The sequence below is a fragment of the Prunus dulcis genome, chromosome 3 (assembly GCF_902201215.1).
Source record: "Prunus dulcis chromosome 3, ALMONDv2, whole genome shotgun sequence".
In the NCBI taxonomy this organism is placed as follows: domain Eukaryota; kingdom Viridiplantae; phylum Streptophyta; class Magnoliopsida; order Rosales; family Rosaceae; genus Prunus; species Prunus dulcis.
The window spans coordinates 17,263,186-17,283,546 of record NC_047652.1 but is presented as its reverse complement, the minus strand read 5'-3'; the positions used below and the strand labels follow the sequence as shown (position 1 = coordinate 17,283,546).

Below are 20,361 nucleotides of genomic sequence, written 5' to 3'. Positions count from 1 at the left end.
CGTTGGATATTAATCCAATGGTTCAAAAAAAATTTTTAAAATGAGTGCAAGAATGAGTAAACCGTTGAATTTACATTCAACGGTGAGTGACCACAAATCTCTTGGACCCCTGTAGTCCAAGAGATCAGGACTATTATTATGCATATGAAAACTAATTGCAATATGATTTTCTGATTACATTTTGGAAGAACAAATCAAGAGCAATAAAAGCACACATTGTTATTTATTTACTTGTTTATTTTTTTGAGGACATTTCCTATTGAAAGGGGCGATAGCATATTAAACTCACACACACAACACAGATGCTAGGATTCGAACCCAGGACCTTGCCTGAGGGAATAAATATTCCAAACCACTACACTAGTGGGTCCTTTGCAACACACAGTGTTAATTAGGGACATTACCATGTGCTAGGATTCTAAGGAACGATCATCTTCTGATCTAAACTCCACCTACTTCAAAGTAAATGGTTGTTTTAAAGAAGGCTTAAATGTAGAAATGATCTTTGTGTTTTACCTGTTTAGTCAGTTTAATCTCTGTGTTTTCAATTTAATTAATTTAGTTCTTATGTTTTATTCCGTTAGCTAATTTTGTCTAATCCATTACACTGCCGTTAAAACAATTTCATTAAAGTTTTAAAAATTAATAAATAAAATTTATAATTGTTCTAAAAATTTAAGTTCAGTTTACAATAGCGAATTAATAAAAATAACTATTCTTCTCTCAAGCCACTGCCACCACCCAAACCACCATGAGCAATCCAAGCCACTGGCCAATTCTCTCTCATCAATCCCTCCTTCCCAGTGTACATCTTCCATTCCCTACCTCATAGCTGGGTTGTTTTTTGGTTTTTTTTTTTATTTTTTATTTTTTATTTTTATTTTTTTACATTATCGATTTAATCAGTCAACTGTTTTGTTGTTAAAAATGTTTTTCATTTTTAAATTGAGATTTTCTGGGTTTTTTAGTTATAAATAATTAGAGAGTTTTAATAGTTTAAATAATATTTATGAATTTTTTTAAATATTAATTTAACAGAATTGACAAAATTGATCCCATGAGTAAACCATAATGACTAAATCGGCCAAATTAAAAACACTAGGATTAAATTGACCAAATAAGTAAAACACCATTTTTGCATTTAAGTCTTTGAAAAAAGTTTGCCAGTAATAATAATAAAAACGATTAGGCAAAATTAAGTTAGAAAAATATAGGATCGTATTTTGAATTTATATAAAGTTTCAAATTGTTGGAGTAGAAAGTTGACATCATAGCCGGCCATGCATGCACCTTTGACTAGTTGTTTTGACTTCTAAGTTGGATTGGAACCAGGTAAACCAACTACACAAATTCTTAATTTGGCCGATTTATAAGAAGAAAGACGGCATTTCTTATTGGTCATTCATCAGAAACGAACATGTATATAATGAATGTTTGACTAATTGAATATTAATTTCTGCGTTTTATCAAATTTTAGCTGTTGTTAATTTGAAAAACTTTTAATGAAGTTTACTTATTCTTAATATTAATGATGATAAACTCTACATCATTTAATTTTTATAAATAAACAAAACAAAAAACTCAAAAAATAATAGCTAGTCCTATTTAATTTAATTTTGATTATTAAATTACTTTGATGCTCTATCGAGTGTTTCGGATTTTTTATGAGGTTTTGGGGTTGAGTTTGTTTTAATAAATCGATGGTAGTTTTGTAATTTATAAGAAGTTAGAAGCCTCTTTATTATGTAGTAAATGAGTTTTAGATGTGTTTCTAAAATCCGTTTCATATATGATATTTTTATAATTAGGCTCCTATATTATATATAATAGTAAATTTTCCTATAAGGAATGTTTGACTAATTAAATATTAATTTCTGAAATTTATTGAATTTTAGCTGTTGTTAATTTTAAAAAAATTTCAATGAACACATTCTCCAATTTCAAAGATTTCTTCTTGTTCTTCTTCCTCTTCAGAGATTCTCGTTCTTCGCATTCACATTCAAATAAAAGTAAGACTATGGCAAAGACGAGATTTGTTGCTGAAGTGAATAAAATAATTTATTCTTTTATCTTAAGTCGTAAGTTCGATTCTCTCTCTCCCAATCGCTTTGTACCATGAATATGGAATACCCACAAAGTCAAAATTGTTTCATTTTTACCACTTAAATCATGGCAGTGGATGGAGCCATTAGTGATCCCATCACCAATAGTTGACACGTCAGCCTCCACACAAGATTTCCTGCACAGGTGTCCTCTTGGTCTGGGAAGCATAGAACTCAAAACTGACAGCACTCAGCCACATTCCAAATTACCATAAAACCACCTGTGATCACTGAGAAGTGAGGGCTGCAAGTACCAGGTTGAAGTAACACGCCCCGACAAAGAGAGACATGGCATTGACTAGGGTTTGGTCAACAAGTGCTGCTTTGTCTTTGAGGGTGTCTGTTCCCTGTAGAGGCTTTTCTTCTGGTAATTCTGAAAACCCTAGTCTCAAAATTCATGATTTATCTTTGCAGAGTCTCATAATTTTCAAATGAATTCTAAGATTTATGTCCTGTGTCTAATGTAGCTGTGGTGGGTTTGAAGTTTACAAAGTCCCATGAGTGGGCTAAGGTTGAAGATGAAGGGAAATTGGCTAGTGTGGGAATAACAGAACATGCTCAGGAACATTTGGGTGATGTTATATATGTGGAGCTGCCTGATGTTGGTGTTGCTGTTGCACAAGGCACCATTGTTGGGAGTGTTGAGAGTGTCAAGGCCTCCTCAGACATTAACTCTCCTGTCTCTGGCAACATAGTTGAAGTGAACAAAGAGCTTCTTAGCTCTCCTGGTTTGGTAAGAATTAATTAACATTATGCTAATCTCATTGATTATAAGTGTTATTAATCTTGCTTTGTTAATTTCTGTCTGGTAATTGGGATGTTTTAGGTCAATGGGAGCCCGTATGAAAAAGGATGGATCATGAAGGTGGACATGAGCAGTAGGGATGAGCTCAATAATCTGATGGATCCTGATGAGTACTCTGAGTATGCGAAGAAGAAGATCCCAAACATTACAGAACATAAAGACACTTAGGAAAGGGTTTTTCTTTCTTCTTCTTTTTGGGTACAAGGATGCTGTCTTTTTTTTTTATCCTCTTCTTATTGATCAGGGAAAACATTGATTGGAACTTTTCTGCGTATCAAACCTGAAAGTACTCTGAAGTTGCATCTTGATCATCAAATAGGATAACTTTTTTACCTTCATTTTGCAGTTTCAAACAGATTTTGCCAATTTTGACATTACAACCTTAAATTTTAGCAAAGTGCTACTTGAATTGCCTAATTAGGTCTGTTGTGGTTGTTTGGTTCATATTAAATTGGTACTTTCTAGAGTGTATAGGTATAGGCGTTGTAAGTAAATGTGTATATAGCTCTGCTTCATTTTAAAAAAAATTACTAAGCATATGGTCATTTCCGATGGTAAATGGCAAAGGATTGCTGATGTTCGAGTTACAGTGTTTTAGAGTTTCATAGGGTTAGGGTAGTTCTTAGATAGTGTGTCAGCCGCTTTGCACCTAAGTTCGAATCTCTCTCCGATCCGTAGTTATGATTCCGTAGTTTAAATCATAAAGTGAACAAAGTTTGGCAGTATGAAACAATCTTAGTCCAATGTTTTGAAGAACATGGATACATATGGCCCAGTGGCAGCAGCTCAACAAGTGGGCTGTGCGAAGAGAATGCTTAACAAAATGAATGGTTGGGCTAAACTTGACTGTAGTTGCTTGAGTGGTCCACTGAGTTGTTCTTATATCCACCGTTGAAAACACACCTGGAAATGATGCACCTTATCCACCAAGAAGATATTCTTTAAAATTTAGAAAGAAGCAACGAAGGAGAGATTTGTGAGGTAAAGAGAAATATGAATGGGATACAGCAGATAGCTCTTCCAGTTTTGGGGATTGTAGCTGCTGCAGCTGTTACCTTCTATGCTGTGAGCTTTGCTGAGCTCAGCGAGGTACCCTTTTATCCAATAAATCTTTAATATTATGTTCTTTCTTTTCTTCTTCTTCTTTTTTTTTTAAAATCTTTTTTGGGTCAAATATATATATATATATATATATCTTAATATGTTGTTTGTTCATTACTTTCTGAGATTTTCGGTTTTTTTATTATAAAATTATGTGTAGAAATCTTTTAGGGACTTGGACGAGAAAGATAACGAGATTGTTGGATATAAGCCATCTCCAAGCTCTAGGGAAAAACGGTCCAGAAGAAAAGCTGAAAAACAAGCCAAAGGTTGACGACAAAGCTTCTTGGACGTTTTTAAAGGTGCTGCTGCACTTCTACTTCCAATCCCAGCAATTTGCAAATTATTATAAGATTGCATTTTGATTACAAAGGCCCTTTTGGTTTGAGGATATGTCGATGAACGCGTTGTAAAATGGAAATTATAATTTAGAAATTATGCTCAGAAATTGTTGTTCATGTTGATTTCAGTTTATGTACCAAATTTGAATTTGGGTCACCTCTGTTTCATGTAATTTGCAGCTTATAAATCATTAGTTTCAATTTTAAAGAAACAAATAGGTAAAATAATAGTTCATTAAAATGTAAATAATTAAAATAAGAGACAGAAATCCTACACCAACATAATGTCAAAAGATGCTTTATTCAGATACCATTCATCTCACAAGACACAAGAAGGAACCGTCTTTGCTTTACATGAAGTGTACATATTTTTCACCATCATCGGCTAATGCATTTACAAATTATTTCTGCTTAGACTTGAGCTCCTTCACCCAGTTTTCAGTATCCTTCAATGCTTTCCCATATTTGCTTATTAACTGGAAATATAAAAAAACAGGTTCTAGTTAGCATGTTCTTCAAGCTTCTTCAACCTTGGATGTGATTTAAGCAAGCATTTCATATAAAAATGAGACAAGTGTTGCCCCATTTTAAGGGAGATTGGAACAGATTGAGGAATGTGCCTACCTCGTCAACCTCATTAGGAGTCATGATAAATGGTGGAGACATCATTATATTATCGCCGGAAACGCGTACTAACATTCCATGTTTCTCACATTGGGCTCCAAAATATGCACCTACACCTGATGGATTTCATCAAGGAGTATCAACAAGAAAAACAAGGAAGAATTTGTTTGGCCATAAACAGAACCTATAATATAACAGAAACAATGCCTTCTGGCCACCACACCAATGAATGACCAGGCAGATATCACAAAATAAAATGCCAGTTAGCACACAATTAGACCATTATACGCATCCTCTCTCCACACCAGCCCCATGAGGTTTAGACCTGCTTGACTGGTTCCTTGATAGGTTTCCCAGAAAAGCCAAACATATTCATACTAGATGAAGTCTACTTCATTTTCCTTCGATAGAAAGAAAGATGGGACTTACCCCATTCCGGAGGGAATAGATCATTAGGTGACTTGTTGTCTGTAAATTCTGTACCAAGGATCAATCCAGTTCCCCGTATCTGCATAACGACATAAGGAATACCATGTAAGTATCTTAGTGATTGTTATTTCTCTTGCTGACCTATAAGTGTAAAAACTCTCTGTAACAAGACTTACCTCCCCTATAATGGGACTATCAGAGAAGGCTTTTATGCCATCTTGAAACCTTGGCGAAATGCTGTTTACTTGATTGGCAATATTTCGTTCCCTACAAACACGTGAAATGGTTATTGTTCAGTGGTAAAAAAATAAAAACAAAAGCAGGTTGAAGTAAGCTGGACTGCAGTGGACCACCGAGCTCTATAAGCAGAGATCTAAATTTCTAACACAAGTCATGCCACCACAGGCAGGCCAATCAAAGATTATTTATATCAATCAAAGTGCAACTTAGCTAATTGAAATTGGTCCATTTTTCAATCCTGTTTCCTCCGGATTCTGAAACTGATTGGTTTGAATCCTTGGAAGTTGGAACCAAGACACCTTTGCTTTCAAATATTTTGGGTTGAGAAAATAAGAACATACTTGTAGATCTTGAGTGCTTCAATTGCAACCGCACAGGATACAGGGTGTCCAGAATATGTAAACCCATGAGAAAAAGAACCTGGCACAAAAGAAATCGTGTCACTCAAGAATAATAACTTTTCATGGAATATGATTAGTTACCAACATACCAAGCTTGCTGCTTTGAGAGTGTATGACATCTGAAACTTCTGGACTCACAAGAACAGCACCTATTGGCATATAAGCAGAAGAAAGTGCCTGGGACATCCAACACCACAGTGATGAGAAAATGAATATTGTCATGGGATGTGAGCGAGTAGCTCTGTATTCGTAGAGAATCTCATTTTACCTTTGCTACTGATACAAGGTCCGGTTTGATGTTGTATTTGTCACACCCATACATTGTCCCAAGCCTTCCAAATGCACAGATTACCTTAAAAAGTAAACAAATAAAACATAAGCTTAACAAGCAACATATAAAGCTTACTCAAAACATCAGGTTACATTAAAGAAAAGTATAACATATACCTCATCAGCAATAAATAGAATGTCATATTTCTTCACAACAGCTTGAACCTGCATCAAACAGGAAATGCTTGTCCATTACAAAGATCTTTTTAAGTTTCCTTTTTTTCTTATTAGCACCAACCGCCACGCTGAAATGAAGCAACACCAAAGCAGAACATGCGAGCCTTTTATCCTTAACATACAGATTTCATATATATGAAGTCTGGATCTTGTACTTCAAAACCATATCAATGCATATATACATTGACAACTTTTTTTTTTCGTCTTTTTTTTTTTTTTTTTTGGGTTGAAAAGGAACGATTTGTATTAACAGAGAAACAACAGATGTACAAAAACCAGAAAAAGAGAACCACTAAGACATATATTGACAACTTATAGAAACAATGTCTGAGAGGAGCCCGTAGCAGGAGCTGTGTTATCAAACTGGTCTTTCATGCTTACAAGGTGAGAATCTGAGCATGAAAATTTGGATTTATTTCATGGCTTTTTTTTTTTTTATCGCTAAAGCTCACCTTCTCAAAATAAGTTGCAGGGGGAAGTATCACACCTCCTGCTCCCATGACAGGTTCGGCGATGAACGCAGCAATCTGAAAGTAACAAACATACCATGTCACAAACACAAAGTATCCTCTGCATTTCTAGAAGGATTCCAGAAATGATATTTGAATAACTCACTGTGTCTGGTCCCTCTTTGAGGATAAGATTCTCCAAGTTATTGGCCAATCTGGTAGAGAACTCCTCCTCTGTCTCACCTGGCATATCCATTATCAAGCTATCAATAAATTGGTCAAAATAAATCTCTAAGATTAGACCAGTGTAAAAATAGACCTGGAAGGTGATAGCGCCAATAATGTGGGCAGTCGGTGTGCAATACAAATGGAGCTGGAAGATCAAATTTTGTATGCAAAGCTGGAAGGCTGTGAAAAGAAATTTAGAGTCAATGCACTGAAGGGTGATCTTTCCTTAGAAATTCACTAGAATATTTATCCTACCCAGAAAGGCTTGCGGCTATTAAAGTTGAACCATGGTACCTGTCAGGATGCAAAGATAACATCAAAGGACTTGGGTACAATGACTAGAGGAAATAAAGAGAAAACAAAATGAGTTGAGTAAGTTGAAAATACGATTTGTGTCGAGCTATGAATTTCTTTTTATCTGGGCGCCCAAGTGCATTATTATAATACCAAACTAGCTTCACCTACAAAGCAAATATTTCAAGTAAATATAAAGACATTATGTATAGAGTTTTAACATATAGACAAACTGGTCATTGATTGCTATAATATCATCCTGGAACTCCTGACCAAACAATGCAATTCCACTTGTTAAATTCACAGGACTTGGTATTCAGGCAACTGAAGCATCTTCAAAACTTGGGGTGTTCATAAGATTTTCAAGTTTTGAATTATCCTTCAGTTTGGTTATTTTATCCCCATACATTGTATTAATTGATAAATGCTATTCTCTCAGCAATCATGACAGAAATGCAACATCATTGTTATCATGTAATGGGATAAATTCACTTTTCTATCTTATATAAATTGGAAACTGTGTTTAAATAAATATTCTCATAGAAACTAATCAAACCTGAGTATCATTGGCTTCGGATCCACTGTTAGTAAAGAAGGCTTTTGCCATTTTTGTAGCTGTAAAAGTTTCTAGAAGTTCTTTTGCCAAGTCCTGTAAAATAAAGTTTGTTACTGAATATCACAGGAAAGTATCTTAAGAAGGTATCCATTCAACTATCTGGCACGTACAACATATATAGCAACAGTGTAATAGGGAGCAAAGATATGAAGCAAGGTTTTTCTAAATAATACAACAAAATTCCTTACATTTCTAGCTTAAACTTAGAAATGACATGACATGCATGTACAGCAGTAGTAATCGAAATTTGCAAATTTACATATAAAAACAAGGAAGTTATGAAAAAATATGAATACCAAAGATGGTTTAGTAGTACGATTCCAAAATGAGTGGTAAAATGGCAAGGTATTCAACTGTTGAGTTGCAGCAGCAACTAGGCGAGGTTCATTTCCACCTGCAAATTTCAACATTAAAAAATATGAATTCAAGTGCTTTCACATATACACATGAACGTAGATGACTTCGAAATTTCTTCAACACGCCTATTTTTTGACAAATAAACATAACTAACTTACAATAGTGAGACCAGGCAAAGCTATAAGTGAGATAGTAGGGGTAGCTTAGGATCTATACTTGGTGAGATAAAGGAGGTCAAAGGTGACCAGTGCAAATAGTCTTATTCAAAAGCAGGGTGTGCAAGAAACATAATGATGAGAAATGCAGTTGGAGAGATATTCAGTACTTTTTGTGAGGTAATTGTGGCTGTTTCAAGTGACCCAGTAATATAAAAATCTAAGAAACAGTCTTAAGAAGCAGGATAGTAAGGACAAAGCAACACATTCAAGCTGAGAAAGAAATAGTAATGGGAAGCAAATCTTTTACCCAATGCTGTGCACCATAGACCAGCAAGAGCATCAAGATACTTCTTCCCATTGATGTCATAAACATAGCTACCCTGAAATCAAAAATCAACTCTGTTACTTGACTTCAAAAAAATCAGCTTTGAAAATAAGGAAGCACATACAATGATTGTGCACCTGAGCTACTTCTATTTTCACAGAGACAATGTTAGGCCAATTCAAGGACACAACTAAGAAGTTTACCTCAGACTTTTCTATAATCAGAGGATGCAAATCAGCACTCTGCCACCCAGCTGTGAAGGGCGCAAGCATCTCATGCCCCTTGAACCTGAGTTAGTATGTGTCAACAATTAAGTACATATTAGATTGGAATCTCTTGTGCACACATGCAAATGTCTAGGCTATTACAAAAGTACACTACTAGTACAGTGCAGATGCAAAATCACAAATAAGTTACACATGCATGAAAAAATGCATTATCATATACAAATAAGTGTGCACACAGAGGGAGGTTGAAGTGTGGATAATTAAGTGTAAAAGACCACCTACCCTAGAACTTTCTCATCAGTTATTGGTTCTTCCTTTTGCAAAGGTGACCCTGTACTGTAGGACCTGGACAGAAAGGGAACCAGAAAGAGATGCTCCTGTGGACTTCTAGAAGCAGCAACATATTTTGTACATGAACGAAGCTGTAAACAAGAAAGACGGATATATTAATTACAAAATTTCTCCAATAAGTTGTGTGTGTGTGTGTGTGTGTGTGTGTGTGTGTGATATGTACAAAACTCATCATCGCGAATGGGGCCATTATTTTATTAGGAAAATAAATCTTTAAGGTGAAGGCCATCTCTCAGCATCAACAAGGAAGTAGTATATTAAGTTTTTTACTTTGACCATATTAACGAACACTTTATGAGACAGAGGTCATATCAGCTGGTACAATTAGTTCTACTATGCTTCCTACTATTTTCCTGGTTTCCGTATACTTAAAACTGAAAATTTGATCCCTTTTTGTTTACAACATTTAGCAACAAAATGGCTTTCAGAACTGAACATGCAAAACCAAAATGGAGGAAATATATTCATATAACATAATAAATACAAAAATAAAAGACATAGCCAGTGATAAAACTGTAACAAAGTCACCAAGAAAACAAGGGGAGTAGTTTGTTGCAATCTTCTACGGTAGAAAACCTTGTGTATAATAGCAATTGGAAAATTAAAACTCGTTGGAGATACTGAACTAAAGTCCTTACCTTTCCCAACATTTTCTCAGCAACCAAACAGAACGTCAAAAAGTTTAAATGCAATTTGTGAACTGGAAAGTCATAGGGTGCATCTCACCTTCGCCTTTTTTTATTTATGGTTTTGATAAGGAAAGAAAGATGATTAAAGAACAATTTAAACAAACGTTGATCCACAAACCGAGCAAGAAATACAAAGTTTCAAGGATTCGGATAAGACATGAAAGTCATACAAATTAGAAGAAAAGTCCAAAGGGCAATTGAAGTTTTATCTTTTCCAACATTTCCGCAAAGGAGCGAAGACTTTAGGAAGGAAAATATCAACAAACTGATCAAAGCCAAAATATTGAAAATTTATCAAAACTCTAAGATGATGAACTGAATGAAATGATCCAAAACCAAATGCACAAAGTATTCATACTCTGGTAACTTCTGTTTCAAAGTGTAGTTTTCCATAACAAATACTGAATAAAGCAATCAGAAAACAAACACAAACCCAAATGTGTATTTGAGATTTGATACCTGGGTTCTGAGATTGGATCCAAGAAGACGATTAAAACCCATCTTTTTGCTCTCTTTATCTACAACAAAACAAGCAAGTAGAGAGCTCTTATAGTGGACAGAGACTAAGACTCTCAGTGAAAGAACCTGCCTTGGTTTTTTCTATACTTGATTTATTTGATTAAAACTGTTGAGTGTGACGACAATGATGAAAATGACCGGCCAAATATGTCTAAATACGCTTCATTTACCACATTGCCCGTTCTTTTCTCATTAGTTACTTATTTCTAATTTTGGCTGCGTCCGAAATTAAAAATATAATATTTATTAAAGAATCTCTCTTCATTTACATGCAAGTGGAGCAAGAAAGTGGAATATTCTAATTTTCTCTAACTCCCCAAATGTGGGATTGCTTTCCCACCAAAGTAAATAAAAAGGAAAAAAAGAATCATTTGCTACTATTAAACATAGCTTAAAATCAAAGTCTTCTACGTTCACATCTAAATGACATGTCATTCTCATCTTCATATCAAAAACTCGTCATTTTCATCTTTCAAAAGAAGAAAAGTGAGAATTGAATTCTACCATGTGTGTCGGGGGTGAAAAGGTCTATTATTGGAGAAGTTCCCACAATATCTTTCTGTATATTAAACTACATCAAATGTTGCAACATCCACCAATTGAAACTTGTACATTTATAATTATTAAAAATTAGAATGATACTTTTTTTTAGGAGATACTACTTTATGCAAATAACAGTTTGTCACATATATAAAAATAATTCATCAAAAATGCGAAAAAATAAAAATTATGCATACATGTCACACTATTACTGTTATTAACAGGAATATAAAAACTCGTACTTACATGGTAAGAAAGAAAGTATTGCAAAACCAACTCATATTGAAATGTGTAATACAAAGTGTAAGAGCTCCTCCTTAATTTGAAATGTGTAATACAAAGTGTAAGAGCTCCTCCTTAATTTTACGGAGTCAAAACCTTGATCTTATTTTAAATTCATATTTTTAATGCGCATGTCCAAATATCACAAAAAATAGTTTATAGATTATTGTGAGTTGTTAATACTCAAAAGTAGGATCTGGCCAACAATTGAGTTTATTAGTTGATAAAAAAAGAAAGCTTTTATGCATTTGATAATGACGAAAGAAACGCATTGCACTAGAATGTGCATTCAATTATTCAACAGATATCATTTTGAATTCTATATCTTGAAGTTGCACAAAGACTGAAACAGCCTTTGCTTACTCTTATCTTCTTGTCGTATACAATATCAAAATTCCCAAGGTTCTTATCCTCTTCGTCCATAGCAAAAGATATATATGACATTTGACGAACAAAATCATTATCTCATGGGTTTTCCCCATTTTCTTCCGGGAAAAAAAAAAAAAAAAAGTAAATCAGGTTTTGATACAGAAAGGTTTGGTATCGAAATTATTATATACCTAAGCTTGTCGGTATGATAAACACAAAATATCACAGCGTATAGTTGAACGAGAACATCGTCATATTCATGGTATCATGCTGTATGATTTTTTCATCTGAATAGATTCAAACAGTTTTGGAATAAGGTTGTTTTTAAGTTGAACTGCTCTTGAATTAGTGGCAAATTAGTTGAATCAGTGGAAAAAAGAAATGCAGATTGTCCTAGGGCAACTTGGCAATTGCAAAACTGTATATTTTCGTGGTACTTTTTATTTATTTTTTACGTGGATAATGATAAGGACATCACTTGCGAAATGCTAAGCTACTGCAAGTTTGACAGGTCATAATAAAAGAAAACTCACCAACTGTGACTCACCTCCTACACACACCCAATCCAATGGAGACAAATATCGTCTAAGAATCTTCTTGACGCATTATTAACATATATTTCCCATTTGGTTCATTTTAGAAAAGCCTTCTGTTCTGCTCCTTTTTTTTTCTTTTCTTTGCATATTTTCATTGAACATTGACTGGTGTGATAGAGCCCCGTCACCTTGTCTGCCAAAATTACATAGACTTGATGTGTACAAAGAATTATGCAACTGAGCATCTTGAAGGGAAGAGAAAAAAGAGTAGGTATATAAGATTTGCCTTGCTATATTAGTATTTTCATGTTCCAAGGGAAGAAGAGAAATTCTCATGTAACGGGGATAACACTTTTTGCTATCTCCGTCCAATAATGCAATGACACGTAAGATAAATTTTTCACCTGTCATTGTGTTATTGGTCGGGAATAGCAAAACAATGTCATTCTCGTTCATGTAAGGTTTTTAGTAAGGGAATAGACAAATGGGTAGGCCAAATATACCTACTCTTCTTAACAAGACAATATTGTCTACTTCAAAGTGAAGAGGTATATTATGCCCATTCGACCAAAAAAAAAAAGGTATATTATGCCCCACTTGCTTTTTATAACAAAATATCATCATATCCACTCTCTCACATACTTTTCATAAAATATAATAGTAAATGAATTTTGACCAAACAAAAAAATGTAAATGTAAATGTAAAATATAAAATTAAATAATATAATAATGATTTGTACACTTGCATTGCCTAGTCACTTGGAGTGATTAATTTTTTTCATGAGACAAATGGGTAGGTAACATGCCACTTAAGTTGTAGCAGTATAATTTTGCCTATTCCATTTGCATACTCTTTGGAGATGCTGTGATTCTATATTTGTAAGAATCTTCTAAGTGTGATAATGGAGTTGGAGGAAATTGCTCATTCACTAGTCACTTTCGTATGTCATAATGTCATATTGCTAGAATATATATTTAAACAAGAATACAAGAATCTATGTCATATTGACAATCCCACAACTTAACTTTTGAATTTACACTAAAAGAATTTATGAAATGACGATTCAGATCGGTAATCTCGCAACGCAACTTTTTGTATGTCATCGGGTCTACAATCGGTGCGGACCGTTAAAACCTCTTGTAAATCATTTTTAGGAGCTGGGTTACTCTAAGCCAGTGGTGATTCCTCCAAATTATTGATCATTTATTTAATGTTGTGCTTTTATAATTCATTATGTTTGGTTAAGAAATCATGAAAGGACGCTGATGTAAACGTTGGTGGGCTGAGACAGGCTTGGAAGTTTGACGACAATGCAATGAAAGACAACTAAAAGCAAAGCAACCAAAACAATGGGCTTTGGAGATTTGATAACATCAACAAAGTTCGATAGCAAATGAGGATGAGGAAGTAAAAATGGGATAAATCTAAAAAGATAGATTTACATGTTCCAGCTCAATAGTGGGAAGATACCTTGCTAATAAAAAAAATATTCGGAGTATAAATGGAGCTCTGTTAGACAAATCCCTTGGCTACAATGTCAAGAAAGCGCAAGAAACACTTCTTAAGATCGCCTCATTTACAAACCTCAGCTAATGCCGGTGAGTTAAATTGGAATTTCATCAAAGAAACTGCTCCAACCCTGTAAGAGAACTCTGTTTTTAACAATTTCAAGCAGTCAGGTCGAAGGGATCAAGCTTAGCTCCCATCATTGGTTTCAGACTTGCATATTCCTCCAATACACAATCCTGGCAAGAGGAGGAAGAAATTTACATGCATTTGTCAGAACTTTCAGCCCATAAATGTAACACTACTTCAAACCGGAACCAAAAGAAGGGTTGTTCTCAAAACCCCCTGGGACAAACACAGGAAGCTGGTTCGAGGCAGAATCTCGTCTGAATCTAGACTCCCTAGGCAAGTTCAGTCCCACCCTCTCTTGGCCCTCTCTTGAACCCAAATCCCTTTCATTTTTCAAATTTTCCCTAACTGGTGCACTCAAAAGCGGGCCGCCAAAGAATATAGAATCCCCTGTGTACATCAGTTTTTCTGTTTGTTGCACTGGAGTCTTCACTGCAGAAGATGAAGGTTCCTGTGGCGGAATAACTGGCCTTCTACTATAACTGCTTGTTTCTGCATTAGGATTTGAAAAACCTGTTTGTGTGGATAACCTGTTTCGAGCTTCAGAAGCTGATACAGGAACTGAGACATACCTCCCTGCTTCTTGGTCCCAAACAACGGATGTCCTTCTGACATCTCTGAAAAGAGAAGAAGCTGGAGCTGACAGCAGCAAAGGATCAGTAGTACCTCCCCTCGGCATAATCTTCTCATCAAATCCCAAGCTGACATTAGGCAATGTTGCTTTGGAAGTTAATGGACGGTCAGGAACTAAGCTGGGGACTGAAGTGGCTGCACTAAAACGTCCCAGACCTCCCTGTGGTAGAGGGCTAAGTGTGACCGCTTCATGAACATGGCTTGGACTACTGAAGCTACTTATGCTTTGAGTTCCAGTTTCATACTCATCTCGGCTACCTTGACTTGGAGCAAAGGAATTTCTTGACAACCTCAACTCGTTCTTAATCTCTTTATTTGCCCCTGTGTCAGTGCTTACACTACTTCTCACACTCATATTGCCACTTGAGCTAAGTTCAAGGTCAGGTTTATCAAGTGGTCGTAGTACAGAGGATGATGCCCTGGCTTTGGCTGCTGCTCTCATGGCCTCACTGGAATCCAACTTTGCAAGCTGCCAAGCACTAATGCGAACAGGCCTTCTAGGACCTTTCTGCTCTCTTTCTGTAATTCCAGTTGCATCCGGATCAATAGTTGATGGGACCATTCCAGGCTCCAAATGTGGTACAACTTCATCCTAATGAAGCAAAGCTTGTGTCAGGTGTAAAATATACAAAGTTTTCTTCTCCCAGAGGAAAAAAAAGATATAAATGTCAAACAGAAGACAGGAAACTAGTTGTGGGTCCACGCTGGCAATTCCTGTACCCATTCTTAAAAGCCACTAATGGAGGAAAGAAAAAAAATTGAGAAAGGAAGAAGATTTGAAGGGCAAGAAAATGGGAAGAAAATTTTGAAAAAATTATTTCTTGTGAGATCAATAGAAAACATTTATTGTACTATTTAAGCCATCATTTGGATCAAGCAAAAAAAACTCAAATATACAGCATCCAGATAATAACTCCTCATACTTGAGCAGATTGAAATATGAACACGAAGAAAAGACGAAGGATTAAACAACAATATGGTTCTTTTAACTACACTTGCATAAGTTCAAAAAAAGGCCATTATACCCAGAAATCCACCAATCCGCTTTGCGGACACAGCTCTGAAACTGGGGCCCCCAGCCGAAACCTACAATCTTTGGGAGGCAGGAAAGACTAGCAAATAGCTAGGTAGGTACCTTTTGGGGGTTTCGAACCTCAGACCACATGGGAGCATCATGGGCCTGACCATTAGAGAAACAGTGGGAAGAAATTGACCCAAAAAAAAAAAAACAGTAGGAAGAAAAGAAAAAAAAAAGATACCAAGTTTCAGCCCCCACATAATTAGATATGGATTTGCTGATTACATCTTGTTAGTTTCACTTATTCTCTGTTCCATAAGTTGTAAAATATCAACTGGGACCAAACTGTTCCACCCAAGAACAGTGCAATTAATCATCTTGTCAATATCTAGTTCTAAAAACATATTAAACCACAGGTCAAAGATAGGTATTTGAAGCCTAAAGTTAGTTTGATTTGAACCACTGTCAATGCCTTTCACTAAGAGTAAATTAAGATATAAACTGAATACTAAAGTACCTGATAATCCACAAATACTCTTGGAGGGGTACACCATGCACCCTTGTATTGCAGACCTAAAGAACTCCCACCACTCAAGCCAGTTGTAGCAGATCCTGTTGGGGAGTTCCGAAAAGAATTCGCAAAATTATTGAAAGCCTCATCTACATATTGTCCACGTTCCTCACTCATGACTCGCATTGCCACAACATATTCATAGGTTGTAATACCCTAATTCAAATTTAAAATTCAGAAGATAAGATTATATCACTTGAAATATAATAAAAGCTCTTCCTTAAGCTCCTTTACTACACTTAGCATCATGGAAATGAGTTCAATAACCAAAGGCACTGACCTTCCTAATTAGTATCATGTGGAAGAAGAATAGTTCACAAAGCGGAACACATGCCAGCACAGAAACTGCTGTACATACAGTCTACACAAAGTGAGACCCAAAGTTAGCACATAAATTTTTCTATTGATACCGGCAAAAGATTAGGATGCTAACTTTAGTTTAGAGCATTTAAAGATGTACCACAACTGTTGCAAACGGGGGACGAGTGAAACCATTTCCAAGTCTATCAATAATTTCTGCCTCCATGCTTCTCTTATTAACAAAGCAGCGCACAAGGACAGCAATACCAACTCCAGCTTCAATGACAAGCTGAACCAAAATGGGCAGAGAGCGAGCATCTTTAGTACCAAAGATTATTACTGCACATGATAATTATCAGACTGCAATACCTACCCAAACAAGACTGGTGGCCATCAAACAGATAAAAGTCACATAATTTTTGTGTCCCACGCAATTGTTAAGCCACTGCAGCCATGTAATATATTGAGGTTACTTTTGTAGAGAGAATATTAAGATAGGTCAACCCAAAACAAGTTGCACAATACATCAAACAACATGAAAAATACCCGACAGTGGTGATCAAAGCCATCCACACACTTATCACAACTTCTACAGTGCTTGCTGAACTTGCGGACCTGCAGGATGAAAAGTATTCATTGTAGTAAAGAAACAAGATTTTATAAACCCTAATTGCTCAAGCTATTATCAGAGTATGGTAACTTCTATAGATCATATGATTCATTTTACACCAAATAATGTAACCAACTCAACTGCCAAGAATCTATTGAGAGAGAGTATACTGAGATCATAACTTAAAGCATTTCTATAGCTTCTTCCTGGGAAATGAAGCAGCTTCACAACTTACAATACAAAATACTAGGAGCATTTAGCTTGATAAAGAAGCACATGAGAAACTAAAATGACTAGAAGTGAGGAATGTTTAAACTGATAAATTATGATACTATGCTTGTCATAATGCAATACCTCAGCATTGCACAATGTGCAGAACAAAGCATCTTCACCACCTTGACTCTCAGCTGCACCTTCCTGTTGTTTGCGACAGTCTTCGTGTACAAACAATGCACAGAAGATTCCACCTATGCAACATTTCCTGGTTGTGGGTTCTGCTACAATATTTACACCCCCTAGTTCTCCTACTGAGCCTTTCCTACTAGAGTTAGCTCCTGCTAAAGAACTTCTGGAAACTGATGATGGAGAAGAATGCCCAGTGGTGGTTTCATCAAATTTTCTAGGCAAGTCTTTTGCTGATAACCTATGATTTGGATTGATACTATTTGTTGCTCCATTGTCAAACTTGGACATAATGCCAGGATCTGCAGGATTTATTGCAGTGCATCGAACGTAAAGAATGAAGACAAGCAGTGCCTGAAATGCCATGACAAGATTATGGGAATACCATCAGACATAAAAAGCTAAATCTATCTAGAAGAAATGAAATTAGTTATGATTCTGATGAATTGTGCTAAAGGCTAAAGCATTATAAGAAGAGACTGGCATAGAGAATCAATTTTGAACTCTAGAAAATCTAGTCTAGTTTGGCCCCATTAAATTTTTTATCTTCGAAAAAAATATAAATCAAATTTGGACCTATATGAAAACCTTAAATTAAATCATTTCATATACCACTGGAGAGTAACTTCCAATCAAAATATATTCCCAGATACGGCCTCCAAGGAAAGGCGCAAAGAAAGCATAGAACGCAACCACTAACAAGCAGAATACGGTAATAGCGACAACCTGCCAAGTAAAAAACACAGTTTAGGTGATAACTCGATTAACAAATAATTTTTTTTTTTTTAAATCACAATAAATTAACAAGAAATAGATAATCCGGTGTCCAGAAAATGGGTAGATATATAGGCAAAAGGAAAATGAACAAATGCTGCCTTGCTAGGTTCAAGTTTAAACAGCCTAAACAAGCATAAACTCAAGCATTCGAGCTTTTCCTACTTTTTTCTCTTAGTTGGGAAGCCAATACTGCATAATCCCATCCCAAAACTCCTCCTAAAAAAAGGTAAAAGCACACCTCAAGGACCTAACTAACAGTTGGAGAAATAATGATGGCCATAAAGATTTGTCCTTTTACACGAATTCACTAACGAAACCCCACACTCAGAACAGGGATCAGACTACAATTAGCCCTTCTGAGAGAAACCCACATCAGCAACTAAAAGGTTTAAGCAGACCCTAATCAATATTCTAACACAAGTAAACAGACATTGATATGAAGAGATGAGATACAAGTCTGGACTAGAGAAGACATGTAAGTACCTGGAAGGTGTGAGCAGGTAGTTGCCATCCATGTTTTCTCACCATAACTTCCCAATTCGGACCAAAGCAAACCAAAAACCCTAGCACTCCCAAACTAGAGACTGGAAGAAGACTAGAAATACAAGAAAAGGAGAGAGCTTTTCAGAGAAGAGTGTTCCCTCTCTGTAACCCAAAAGCCAAAAATAAAAACGGATTTTGAGGAACCCCAAAAAGAAAGTAAGAGTTAACTTTAACGGTACCTGTTGCTCTCAATTTGCCACCACTCACAGATAATACAAATATTAACAAAAAACAAAAGAATAAAATGTTGAAACTGACAAACAGAAAAGGATAAGGAAAAGGAAAAGGAAAAGGAAAAGGAAAACCCAGTTGTGAAATGGAATGGAGTTGTGCAACGGGTCAAAGAGAAAGAAAGAAGTGAGAACAAAGAGTAGAATTTGCTGGCCTTCGGCTGAAGAAGCAAAGAAAAGCCAAAAACAAAAACAAAAGGCGTTAACTTTTGGGCCGTTGACAGACTCAAGACTCACCAGTATGTGAAGATGTAATGTACACAGCGGACGTGTAATGTATTAGGTTTGCTTTTGGTAGAAAAAAATGGGCGTTGGTGCGTTATTAATGTTGGCGTTTTTGTGTGGATCCCACTAAAATATTATTCTCTCTCATCTCTTTCTCCTGTCTCTCTCCTCAACTTTACTCTTATTTCATGTTTTTTAATAGTTCCTTGACATTTTTTTGGCTAATTATTTGTTTTTTTTAATCATATTTTGATCCCTTTAATAAAGCTTCAATAAAATATTTATTTGATTATAAGGAACTTCTTTGATCAGCCTTAGGTGATAATGGCACCTTCTATGTTTCTCCACCCTAACTCCAGTGATCAAAAATATTTTTTACTCTTTTTTTTATAAAGATAGTCGGTAGTCTGAAGAAAGTTTTTCATATACACACTATTATCGTACCATGGATGTTTAAACTTGAGACTACTTGTCTGTAAGTCAAAGCTATTTTTCATTAGGCTAGATCGTGTTAACATGATACCTTTCTTGTTAATAAATAAGTAACACAAATGTGAAATTGGAATGTATAGTTATGGAAAGAAACAAGTGGCAATGATCTCTCTTGCCAAAATAATGTGAGACTATCAAAATCAAGAACATATTCTTGAATCCAAATCCTCCATGTCAGTTGATTAAAAAAAACTAAATATAAAAGTGACATACAAATTGGGAGACTATGGTATAGATAACAGATTCAATAATATGCAAAGTAATTTTCCTATACAAATTAACCATGCATCAAGAAACATCCTAAAATATCATTGCTTCCCCTAAAAAATATTGAGTCGTTTGAGATACAGAGTGATTGCCTTGGATTACAACTCTACAGTCTCTCCTCTCTCTCTTTTTTTCCAAAATCCATAAAGCAAAGACCCTAAAAATAA

At 35.5% G+C, this 20,361-nt stretch overlaps 3 protein-coding genes and 1 pseudogene across 4 annotated transcripts; 2 read left to right on the top strand and 2 right to left on the bottom strand.

Moving 5' to 3' along the window:
• The first annotated feature begins 2,187 nt into the window (after window positions 1–2,187).
• Window positions 2,188–3,243, top strand: LOC117620793 (annotated as a pseudogene).
• Window positions 3,244–3,821: 578 nt separating this feature from the next.
• Window positions 3,822–4,470, top strand: LOC117620794. Its single transcript, XM_034351018.1, has 2 exons — window positions 3,822–3,996; window positions 4,169–4,470. Exons 1-2 carry the CDS (start codon window positions 3,901–3,903, stop codon window positions 4,280–4,282), a joined length of 210 nt encoding a protein of 69 aa, XP_034206909.1. The 5' UTR covers window positions 3,822–3,900; the 3' UTR covers window positions 4,283–4,470.
• A 151-nt stretch (window positions 4,471–4,621) lies between these two features.
• LOC117620792 (gamma aminobutyrate transaminase 3, chloroplastic) lies at window positions 4,622–10,886 on the bottom strand. The gene is made up of 19 exons (XM_034351017.1): window positions 10,704–10,886; window positions 9,487–9,626; window positions 9,181–9,265; window positions 8,960–9,032; window positions 8,434–8,531; window positions 8,078–8,170; window positions 7,615–7,688; window positions 7,483–7,521; window positions 7,319–7,407; window positions 7,166–7,242; window positions 7,003–7,077; window positions 6,491–6,538; window positions 6,312–6,395; window positions 6,133–6,220; window positions 5,984–6,062; window positions 5,579–5,669; window positions 5,403–5,481; window positions 4,974–5,089; window positions 4,622–4,825 (listed from the first exon to the last, which is right to left on the bottom strand). Exons 1-19 carry the CDS (start codon window positions 10,743–10,745, stop codon window positions 4,751–4,753), a joined length of 1,545 nt encoding a protein of 514 aa, XP_034206908.1. The 5' UTR covers window positions 10,746–10,886; the 3' UTR covers window positions 4,622–4,750.
• Window positions 10,887–13,818: 2,932 nt separating this feature from the next.
• LOC117621569 (probable protein S-acyltransferase 19) lies at window positions 13,819–19,445 on the bottom strand. Of its 2 annotated transcripts, XM_034352124.1 has the most exons (9): window positions 18,921–19,444; window positions 18,273–18,386; window positions 17,613–18,014; window positions 17,195–17,263; window positions 17,022–17,093; window positions 16,809–16,937; window positions 16,629–16,709; window positions 16,295–16,504; window positions 13,819–15,351 (listed from the first exon to the last, which is right to left on the bottom strand). In XM_034352124.1, exons 1-9 carry the CDS (start codon window positions 18,963–18,965, stop codon window positions 14,299–14,301), a joined length of 2,175 nt encoding a protein of 724 aa, XP_034208015.1. In that variant the 5' UTR covers window positions 18,966–19,444; the 3' UTR covers window positions 13,819–14,298. The 2 variants fall into 2 exon arrangements, with proteins under 2 accessions (XP_034208015.1, XP_034208016.1); XM_034352125.1 differs by lacking the exon at window positions 18,273–18,386 and having other exon boundaries at window positions 18,921–19,445.
• Between the last annotated feature and the right edge of the window lie 916 nt (window positions 19,446–20,361).